At 42.1% G+C, this 11,521-nt stretch overlaps 1 protein-coding gene across 2 annotated transcripts in view; it reads left to right on the top strand.

The window, feature by feature from the left end:
• Window positions 1-8,147: 8,147 nt before the first annotated feature.
• SMYD3 (SET and MYND domain containing 3) overlaps window positions 8,148-11,521 on the top strand; it is a 694,896-nt gene continuing 691,522 nt past the window's right edge. For both annotated transcript variants that reach the window (XM_029934863.1, XM_029934862.1), the window contains exon 1: window positions 8,148-8,386. In XM_029934863.1, the coding sequence (XP_029790723.1) occupies window positions 8,223-8,386 (164 nt within the window). In that variant the 5' untranslated portion in view covers window positions 8,148-8,222. The remainder of the gene's footprint in view (window positions 8,387-11,521) is intronic.

Raw genomic sequence — 11,521 nt, 5'->3', positions numbered from 1 at the left:
GATCTTTTGCTTCCTGTTGGAGGGCAAAAGACTTTGTACATTATTAAACTTAGAAAGTAAATTAAAATGATTTAAGTGGTTTTACTTTTCAAATTGTTGAATTATCAAGTACTGTACAATGAAACTATTTCAATTTTAATATGATTTAAACTTTTATAGAAATTAAAATATTTTAAGTAATAAGTTTTGTGATGTTTTTCTTTTAGTATCGATCTAATGATACATTAAATTGACCCTAAGCTAATCATTTTAAATTGTTATGTACAGTCAATGTGCTTTCAGTGAGTAATTCACTCTGCTATTCAAAAGTTGCTTGAATTCTTGTTTTATCAAAAAAAAGTTCATCTGAAGGTAGACCTTTATATGAAACTAACTGAAATTAAGAATATCTTGTTAGATCTTTGAAGAAGCTACAAGAATTTAACTGAGACCTCAAATCTCAGATTTGATTGCTATTATGAAACTTCTTAGTAACTAAGGCATATCATTACTAAGTAACTTTTTGCAGGGCATGTTCTTAATAACATTCAGCCAGACCAGTTGTTCCCTACTTTCCTAATATCGTCATTGGCCTACAATTCAATCTGCTTGGAAACTGAATCCTCTTTCTCTTGTAATTCCTATCCTGCCATTGTATAATCTGCCAAATCATTATGCCATTCAGTCTTCCATTCCTAGGCCTGCAGCCTAAATTTCTCCTGAAGCTTCTTAACGAAACTCTAATATTAAGGGCACCTGGGTGGCTATTGATTGAGCATCTATCTGGCTTCGACTCGTTCAGTTCAGGTCATGATCTCAAGGTTCATGGGTTTGAGCCGTGCGTCCGCTTTGCACTGACGGCATGGAGCCTGCTTCAGATTCTGTCTTCCTCTCTCTCTACTGTTCCTCTGCTCACAGTCCCTCATGCTCTCGCTCGCTCGCTCTCTCAAAAATAAACATTAAAAATAATAACAGGGGTGTCTGGCTGGTTCAGTCAGTTAAATGTCTGGCTTCAGCTCAGGTCATGATCTCACAGTTTGTGGGTTCGAGCTCTGCATCAGATTCTGTGCTTGGCAGCTTGGAGACAAGCCTGCTTTGGATTCTGTGTCTCCCTCTGTCTCTGCCCCTTTCCTGCTTGAGCTCTGTCTCTCAAAAATAAACATTAAAATAATAAAAAAAGATACCAGAGGTGGAGTGATTCCTGGTGATGACAAGGCCTAGTACCAGGTAATTCAGGGTTAAACACATTTTTCCAAAGGGCCTCATGGCTGAGGATAACAGATGGTCCTCTGGTTCATTTGAATCCCCCACACCTTAGGAGTTTAGCAGAACATTCACATGGAATTGGAGGAACAAGTCCTGGTGTCTTTGAAAAAAATTTTTTATCAGAAGAGTGAAAGAGGTGTCTCTACAGTTAACTCTGGGTAAGATCATGGTGGCTGAAGACCATAAGAGAGGTAAGAGCTTGAGGTATTACAAGAGGAGACTCTCCATCGTATTTAAGGGTTTTTTTGGAATATAACTTAGATAACTTTCCAATAAGAAAATAGTTGTTTTTCTCTAGAATATGTAAGAATCCAGTCTATAAATTCAGAAGGTGATTGGGACCAAAATAGGTAAGTACTATATTAGGATTTTTAAAAATGTTCTGTGTTTTTGTGAAGTAATACCCATTCTCATCACTAAATTGTAGAATGGCATTTAATAGGTTAATTATATGGACTTTGGTTTTGCATGTATAAGATGAAAAGGATTAGACTTTGTGGCCTTTTTATCTGATACTTTGTAATTATCTGATATTGTATTACCAAAAGTGTATTCCTATAGGGAGGAAAACCTGGAGAATGAAGTCAACATAGAAAAAGCAGAGCTAACACATGGAATTAGGAGACATCACTTTGATAACATTTGAGCCCCTTGGCTCCAGCCATACCCAAAGCCATGTACATGTCCAAAACCAAGCAAATGCCTGAAGGCCAATCAGTTTCCTTTATATATAAATACTATCTCAATAGCATCTCATTTCAACATGGGACGACTCTAATGACTAAAAATTAGCACAATTCTGAGGTGATGCCCAAATGGTGACCTCTAGGCCACCAGCCTGGATTAGAAGGAAAGAGTGTTTTAAATTCTACACCCTATTAGCATATTGCTTGCACCATTCTAAGATTTGAAAGAGGAATCCTACTTACCTGATGAGACACAAAATAACACTTTAAAAAATAATCCAGGGGTGCCTGGGTGGCTCAGTCGGTTAAGCATACGACTTCGGCTCAGGTCGTGATCTCACAGTCCGTGGGTTAGAGACCTGTGTCTGGCTCTGTGCTGACGGCTCAGAGCCTGGAGCCTGCTTTGGATTCTGTGTCTCCCTCACTGTCTGCTCCTCCCCCACTCACTCTCTGTCTCTGAAAATAAAAAAATTAAGACATAAAAAATTTTTTTTTAATTTGTTACGGTGTGTTTAAAAAAATAATCCAATAAGTCTTAGTTAAAAGTTCATTTTATTTATTACTAAAACTGCTGGGTAGTTCTGTATTAAACATTTTATAGCTACTACTTAATTTATGTTTTCCTAATAAAAGAGCATGTTAAAATTTAAATTATGGTTTATGGGGAATTGAGGCACACTCTGCTCTTCTTGGTTTTTCTCTGCTCAGTAGAAGCGAGGATATGAGGGGTGCCTGGGGAGCTCAATTGGTTAAACATCTGACTTTAGCTTTCATGAGTTCATGGTTTTGAGCTCCACATCAGGCTCTCTACTGTCAGCGCTCAGCCCTCTTTGGATCCTTTTTCCCTTTCTCTGCCCCTACTCCACTCGCACACATGCTTTCTCGTGCTGTATCTCACAAAAAAAAATAAACATTTAAAAAAAAAGCACAAGAGGGGAGGCTGGGTGGCTCAGTCGGTTGAGCATCCGACTTTGGCTCTGGTCATGGTCTCATGGTTTGTGGGTTCAAGCCCCGCGTCGGGCTCTGTGCTGGCAGCTCAGAGGCTGGAGCCTGCTTCGGATTCTGTACCTCTCTCTCTCTCTGACCTGCCGCTGCTCATCCTGTCTCTCTCTGACTCTCAAAAATAAAAAACATTAAAAATTTTTTTTTAAATAAAAGTAAAAAAAAAGCACAAGGATATGAAAGTAAGGGAATAAGTAGGGTGAGAAAGCATTGCTTTTTGTGTTTTAAAAATGTAATTTAGATTTGTGATGAAAACTTTGTAAATTTAGGAAGAATTCATTGTAAACATCAAATCTCCAAGACTTGGCAAAGATGGTTTAGAGATCCAACCCAGGATTTCCTTACTACTCATGGCATAAAAACCTGTACTCCATGTATCATGAACCTCTCAATCCAGTTTTCCTTAAACTTCTTTTACTGTTTTTATACAAAAGAAAGCACCAAAAGAATTCACTGAGTTGCAGGATAGGATGGAGGGCCCAGGGATTCTGAGGTTCTGTTTCTAAAATACACCTCAACTTTAAATAATATTAAGAGTAAGCCATCTTTCCAGTTTCTGAGTAGTCCTTGTATAGCAAATTTGGAACTTGATGCTTTTGATTTATCATTTAAGAGTTCTGGAAAGCAGTAGCCCATTTTACAATAATTAAATGGATATCTTTTATTAAGTAAAATACTTAACCCTTCTGTTACTGAATATGTGGTTCTCCTTAGAGGATGTTAAATTGTATTATTGTGGAATTTCTTGTTTCATTGGTAGGAACTGATCCAAATTTTGTGGGGTGCAGGCTTATACAACTTTAGGGAGCAAGCCTCCTTTTAAAATTGTGGTTATGTATACATCTCAAAACTTTCCATTTCAACCATTTGAAGTGTAAAATTCAGTGGCATTAAGTACATTCACATTGTTGCACAACCATCACCATTACATATTTCCAGGACGTTTTCATTATCCTAAATAGAAACTCTGTACTCATGTAATGCTAATTCCCCATCCCCTCGCCCCCAGCACTTGATAACTGATCTTCTACTTTTTGTCTCTTCCTGGAGCCGTATGATATTTGTTGTTTCTTGTCTGGAATATTTCACTTAGCATGTTTTCAAGGTTCATCCACATTATAATGTATTAGAATTTTATTTTTAATGCTGAATAATATTCCATCGTATGTATATACCACATTTTGTTTATTCATCTGTTGACGCACACTTGGGTTGTTTCTACGTTTTGTCTACTGTGGATAACGCTGCTATGAACATGGGCATGGAAGTATCTCTTGTAGTTCCTGCTTTCAAATCTTTTGGGTGTTTGGGGATTTCTTCTAAGAAAAAGGATACAGAGGCATCTGGGTGGCTTAGTCAGATGAGCATCTGATTCTTGATTTTGGCTCAAGTAATGATCCCAGGGTCATGGGATTGAGCTCTGCTAAGGACTCTGGGCTGAGCGGGGAGCCTGCTTAAGATTCTCTCTCTTTCCCTCTGCCCCCCCGTGGAGGACCAGCCCAGGCACCCCAGTCGAACGGTCCCAGAGTAGGTGGTTGGTGTCTGCGAAATATCTATAGGAAGGCAGACAACATGAATGGTGGTAAAACCACACTTTACTAAGAAAGTCAGTGTCTTTTATGCCATAGGGGTTTTACACATTTTTTTTTTCTCTTTAATGATTACAAAGCTTATGGTCCTTGAGAGAGTAAAAACATGCCCTGGGAAGGATCTTTTTTTTTTTTTTTTTAATCACAGAAAAGAGAACAGCCGTGAAAACAGAAGTAAAAAAACAGGAATGCGGAAGTCTGTCTCTCAAAGAATCTTCTTTTCTTCAAGGTCCTTTAGCAGTTATGTCTGGGCAAGACGCTTACCATTCAAGGGTTTAATTTTAGACAGAGGATAGTGTTTGCCCCAACAGCAGGCAATGAGCTGGGAACAGAAATAAAGTAAGGGAAAGCAGGTGCCACTAACTGACCCAAGTTGATTCAAAACTTAAAGGTATATGCCTTCATTGCTTTTGCAAAGCAATAAGAAAAATCCCAAATTTTTTTCTCCTGCGCCCTGGAGGCAGAGCATCCATGGTTGCTTATGTAGATTCTCCTGTGTCCCGGAGGTCTGGCCATCAAAGGTCGTTCTGTGGGAGGTTTTTTGGACTGCTGGGCCCCAACACCCCCCCAATTAAAAAACAAAAACAAGGGGCGCCTGGGTGGCTCAGTCGGCTAAGCCTCTGACTTCAGCTCAGGTCAGATCTCACGTTCGTGGGTTCAAGCCCCACATCAGGCTCTGTGCTGACAGCTAGCTCAGAGCCTGGAGCCTGCTTCCAGTTCTGTGTCTCCTTCTCTCTCTGCCCCTCCCCCTCTCATGCTCTGTCTCTCTCTGTATCAAAAATAAATAAAACATTAAAAATTTTTAAAACAAAACAATGAATATGACTAAGTACAAAAGGGAGTATTTGAAATAAGAAGTCACAACAAAGTACAAAATTTTAAAAGCTGGTAAGTACCACAAATATCACAAAATCCAGAAAAAAGTTATGAGCCCTTGATAATGTTCTCCCTACATTTTGGGTTGCATGCTCTTTGATCACTTCTTTATAAGACAACAGTTGGCCACCTGGGTGTCTCAGTTGGTTAAACGTCTGACTTCGGCTCAAGTCATGATCTCACAGTTTGTGGGTTCAAGCGCCACATGAGGCTCTGTGCTGACAGCTAAGAGCCTGGAGCCTGCTTTGGATTCTGTGTCTCCCTTGCTTTCTGCCCCTCTCCAACTCACACTCTGTCTCTCTCTCAAAAAATAAAAACATAAACAAGACAACAATTTTAGAATACCAGTTTTAAAATTTATTTTAATTTATTTTTTGTATGTTAAATAATTAAATACAAGTTAGTTAACATATAGGGATTTCAGGAATAGAGTTTAGTGATTCATCACTTACATATAACATCAGTGCCCATCCCAACAAGTGCCCACCTTAGTGCCCATCATCCATTTAGCCCATTCCCCCCCACCCAAAACCACACTAGCAACTCTCAGTTTGTCCCTCTCTTTGTTTTTATGTTATTTTTCGTTCCCTTCCCTTATGTTTATCTGTTTTGTTTCTTAAATCCCATATATGTGTGAAATCATATGATAACTGTCTTTCTTTGACTAACCTATTTCACTTTGTATAATACACACTAGTTCCAAATACGTTGTTGCAAATGGCAAGATTTCATTCTTTTTGATTGCCATTGTGTGTGTGTGTGTGTATGGATCACACACACACACACACACACACACACACATCTTCTTTATCCATTCATCAGTTGATGGACATTTCCATAATGTGGCTATTGTTGATAGTGCTGCTACAAACATCGGGATGTGTGCTCCCCTTTGAATTAACACTCTGTATCCTTTGGATAAATACCTAGTAGCTTAATTACTGGGTCATAGGGTAGTTCTATTTTTAATTTTTTAAATAGTTTATTGTCAAATTGGCTAACATACAGGGTGTAAAGTGCGCTCTTGGTTTTTGTGGTAAATTCCTGTTGTTTATCGCTTACAAATAACACCCAGTGTTCATTCAACAAGTGCCCTCCTCAGTGCCCATCACCCATTTTCCCCTCTCCCCCACCCCACCATCCACCCTCAGTTTGTTCTCTGTATTTAAGAGTCTTTTATTGTTTGCCTCCCTCCCTCTTATTTTTAATATTTTGAAGAACCTCCATACTGTTTCCCAGAATAGTTGTATCAGCTTGCATTCCCACCAGAAGTGCAAAAGGGTTCCCCTTTCTCCGAATCCTCACCAACATCTGTCGTTGCCTGAACTGTTAATTGCAGTCATTCTGATAGGTTTTAGGTGGTATCTCATTGTGGTTTTGATTTGTATTTCTCTGATGATGAGTGATGTTGAGCATTTTTTTCATGTGTTTGTTAGCCATCTGGATGTCTTCTTTGAAAAGTGTCTATTCATCTCTTTTGCCCATTTCTTCATTGGATTATTTGTTTTTTGGGATGTTGAGTTTGATAAGTTCTTCATAGATTTTGGATACTAGCCCTTTATCTGATATGTCATTTGCAAATATCTTCTTCCATTCTGTCAGTTGCCTTTTGGGTTTGCTGATTGTTTCCTTCCCTGTGGAGAAGCTTTTTATCTTGACGAGGTCAATTGTTCATTTTTGCTTTTGTCTCCCTTGCCTCTGGAAACATGTCAAGTAAGAAGTGCTGTGGCCCAGGTCAAAGAGGTTATTGCCTGTTGTCTCTTCTAGGATTTTGATGGCTTCCTGTCATATGTTTACGTTTCTCATCCATGTTGAGTTTTTGTGTAAGATGTAATAAAGTGGTTCAGGTTCATTCTTCTGCATGTCTCTGTCCAGTTTTCCCAACACCATTTGCTGAAGAGACTCTCTTTTTCCACTGAATATTCTTTCCTGCTTTGTTAAAGATGAGTTGGCCATATATTTGTGGGTTCATTTCTGGATTCACTATTCTGTTCCACTGATCTGAGTGTCTATTTCTGTGCCAGCACCATAGTGTCTCGATGATCACAGCTTTGTAACACATCTTGACGTCTGGAATTGTGATGCCTCCAGCATTGGTTTTCTTTTTCAGGATTGCTTTGACTATTCAAGAGGTCTTCTCTGATTCCATACAAATCGGATTGTTTGTTCTAGCTCTGTGAAGAATGCTGGTGTTATTTTGATATGGATAGCTGGATCCTAGTTTTTAAAAGAAAGTTATAAAAGCCATTCTTAAAGTGAATATAGTTTTTACATGCTAGCATAATATAATCTTCCTAGGGGTGATGATATTGTAGCTCTATAGTGTATTGTTTTTATTCTGAGGAAATGTGTGTGACCATATTTAATTATGAAATGTTATAATGCATTAGTTATGAGATTTCATGATGTCTGCAGTTTACCTTTATATGATTCAACAAACAACAACCTACTTTGAAGGGGTTCAACAACCATATATCTACATATTCCGGGAGAGAAAGTGAACAGACATGGCAAAATGCTAAGAACTGTTTGATCTAGGAGTAGGGTCACAACAAAACACCGTGTGTGAACACCGCTGCTCCTCGCGGAGCCGTCCTATGAACGGCCGCCAGCCCTGGGAGTCGGAGGCCGGGCCAGGTCCTCATCGCCGGCGCTGTCGCTGGGCTCGCCTCCAGACCCCGTCTGGGCATGCTCGGAGGCCTCGCGCGCCCGCCCCGCCCCTCGGGCGTACGTGAGCGCGCAGGGCGCAGGCGCGCGGCTTCCAGCAGCACGCGAGAAGCCAGCTGCGGGAAGCGGCGGACTGCTGAGGTGCGGACCTGAGGAGATGGAGCCGCCGAAGGTGGAAAAGTTCAGCTCCACCAACAGGGGAAACGGGCTGCGCGCCTTGGCGCAGCTGCGCCCCGGAGAGCTGCTCTTCCGCTCGGATCCCTTGGCGTACACGGTGTGCAAGGGGAGTCGTGGCGTCGTCTGCGACCGCTGCCTCCTCGGGTACGTACGGAGCGCTCTCGCCCACTCAAGCCTGGGGCGGCGCGGGGAGACGTGGTGGGGCCGCCTGCCCCGGGAGTCTGCCCGGCCGTGGGTGCGCCAATGTAGGAGCGCTGCCGCGCTGTCCAGCCCCGCGCGGTTCCCGGGGACGCGTCGCGGCTGACAGGGTGTTGCGCGCCGGGGGACTCAGCCCTTCCAGCTCTGGGCTGGGGGGTGCGGAGCTGGACCTGTGGACACCCCGCCCGCCCCCGGGCTGCACTGGGAATCGGAGGAAGCTGGTGGGGCTGAGCGGAGGAGCACTTGTGCCGTGGACAATTTTCCTGGAGAACAAAAAGTCTGTGTCCTGGTCGGCAGGCTTCGTCGGGGCGGCCCTGGAAGTAACAAGGGGCTGGGGTCGGGGTGGGCGGGGGCGGGGGCAGGGCTGTGTAGACACCGGGCTCGTGCCGAGGTCCCACCAGCAGGGGACCCGGCTTGCTGGAGGCGGAAGAATCTGGGTGTTGACGGAACACTTTGCAGGGTCCAGGTTGTGTGTGGCCTGGGGACCCGTGGAGATGAACGGGGTCATCGAAGAATCCTGGAGGAGCACACAAGTGAGAGAGTTAATTAGAGCGAATCGGAAGGGCTGAAATCGAGGTGCAGCTCAGGGCTGAAGGAGCATGGGTTACTGAGGTTGCCTGATGCGCTGGGCATTGAATGGTGAAGTTTTAGCCACCTATGGGGACGCGAGAATTCGTCAGCCTGGAAGACCTGGGCCGGTGCAGAGGGCTGTGCGAAAGCGGTTTATGGAAGTGTGTGAACGCACAGGCATAGGGAAGTGTAGTCAAGCCGCGAATGTTTCCGAGCTCCAAGGAGGAGAGCTCTGTTCGAGAAGGGTGGGATGACGTTCTTCAGGACTGCTCTTCCGGACCGCCCAGCCTGAGATTTGGGTAGGTGGGGGTGAGGAGGGGCGTGCGGAACTCAGATGGGCAGGTTGACTATAAATCTGACCAAGGCCTGGGGCGCCTGAGTGGCTCAATGGTTCAAGCGACCTGTTGGCTCAGGCCATGATCTCGCGGTTCATGGGTTCGAGCCCCACGTCGGCTTCTGGGCTGATAGCCTGGAGCCTCTTCGAATGCTGTGTCTCCCTCTCTCTCTCTGCCCCTTCCCCGCTCTCTAAAAAATAAATAAACATTAAAAAATAACCCTCAAAATCTTACCAAGGCCTAATTTGATTTTTCATTGGGGAATTTATTTAACTTTTGTGTTTTAAAATCACTAAATAACAGTTGTATCTGTAGCTTCCTGGTGTAACCATAATGGCAACAACAACAAAATCTGTTGAGAGAGCACTTTGGAGTTTTTGTAAACTTCAGAACTTATAGAAGTTTTGAAAACAGTTAATTTCTTCCACAACTTAACTAATGAGGCACCTGGGTGGCCTAGAGGGTGAAGCATTCTACTTTTGATTTCAGCTCAGGTGGTGATCTCAGGGTTTGTGAGTTCGAGTTCCAACTCAGGCTCTGTGTTGGCAGTGAGGAACCTGCTTGGGATTCTCTCTGCCTGTTCCTCTGCCCCTCCCCCACATATGTCCACACCCCCAATAAATAAACATTAAAAAAAAAGACTTAACTATTTGCTGAAGTTCCCCACATTGAAAGTTACAGATTTTTATAAAAATATTCATTTAGTTTGTGTTTACAAACATCTGGCTGAATTTTCCTCTAGCTGTCCTTGTCCTTCTGTCTTCGTTTTGAATTAAGAAATGGAGGAGCATCTGGGTGCCTCAGTCGATTGAGCATTTGACTTTGGCTCAGGTCCTGATCTCACAGTTCATAAGTTCAAGCCCTGTGTCAGGCTCTGTGCTGACAGCTCAAAGCTTGGACCCTGGTTCAGATTCTGTATTTCCCTTTCTCTCTGCTCCTCCCCTACTTGCACTCTCTCTCCCAAAAATAAATAAACATTAAAAAAATTTTACAATACAATAAATAGAAAAAGAAAAAAATTAAAAAAAATGGAATGAAAATATTAGTTTGCAACAATTAGAGTTCCAAGTGGGAATGGCAGCATGAAATAATAGGTATTTATTTAATAACTTTATTATTTAACTCTACCTGATTTCCTTTTGCCTTGGGGTGTTTTGATTAGTGCTTTAGGTTCTTGCCTATGTATTTTTATTAATAGAGAAACTTGAATTTGCTTCATGGCTTCCCTTGATTTTTTCCCTCTCATTAAGGATGGGTTTCTGGTTTTTTGTGTTGTGACTGAAAAAGAAAATGATGTATGTAAATTGGGGAAAGATTATATGATATGAAATTGTGATCTGAAATAATTTATATTATCCTTTTTCTGCTGTTGCTTACCTCTTTAGTTTGATAGCTGGAAAAGATGGACAAATGGTTACTTGTGGTTTCTCTTTTGGTAAATGCAGCACATAAAATTCCACTGTAATTATTTTGTTTGTAGATCTTCCTCCTTTAGTGACCTAACTCTCTCATCTTACATCCTTGGAGTCTAGCACACAGGAGATGCCAACTGTTGAAGTTGTGACGGGATATTATTTTAGGAATTTTAAGTGCCTGTATGTTTGTTTTTGGTTTTCTAAAGTTCCAAGTTGCCTGTAGCATCCTATCAAGAACTTCCTCTGACAAACTCTAATGATAATTTCTCCTATGGGGTAAGGAGGATATGATATCTCTTCTGTCATTAAGGCTAAGCTTGACATTTAGTGCCTCTCAGGTGGACAGAGGATGAATTGGAAATGGAAAGTCCATGTTTTTCAGCCCTGAAACAGCCTGGCTGAATTATGGGAAGAAGAGAGACAGAGGTAGAGAAAACAGATTGTGAGAAATACAGTCTTTTTTTAATCTTTTTTTTTTGAAAGATTTTATTTATTATTTTTTAAAGTAATCTCCGTAACCTGGAGTCCCATGGTCCACTGATTAAGACAGGAACCTGCTCCAGAAATACACGTTTTGAGCTTCCTTGTCTGGCCAGAGTACTGGAGTTAGTGTGAGGGTGTTAAATAGGTTGAAGGGACAGTCAAAAGTAGAAGGGTTTTTGTGGGGTCTGTGGATGGTTCCGTGTCTAGAGCATGCGTGGAGCGTGCGACTTGATCTCAGGGTCGTAAGTTCAAGCCTCACATTGGATGTAGGGCTTACT

The sequence above is a fragment of the Suricata suricatta genome, chromosome 3 (genome assembly GCF_006229205.1).
Source record: "Suricata suricatta isolate VVHF042 chromosome 3, meerkat_22Aug2017_6uvM2_HiC, whole genome shotgun sequence".
NCBI lineage: Eukaryota > Metazoa > Chordata > Mammalia > Carnivora > Herpestidae > Suricata > Suricata suricatta.
Note: the sequence above shows the minus strand (reverse complement) of the source record. Positions and strands in the feature narration are given on the sequence as shown.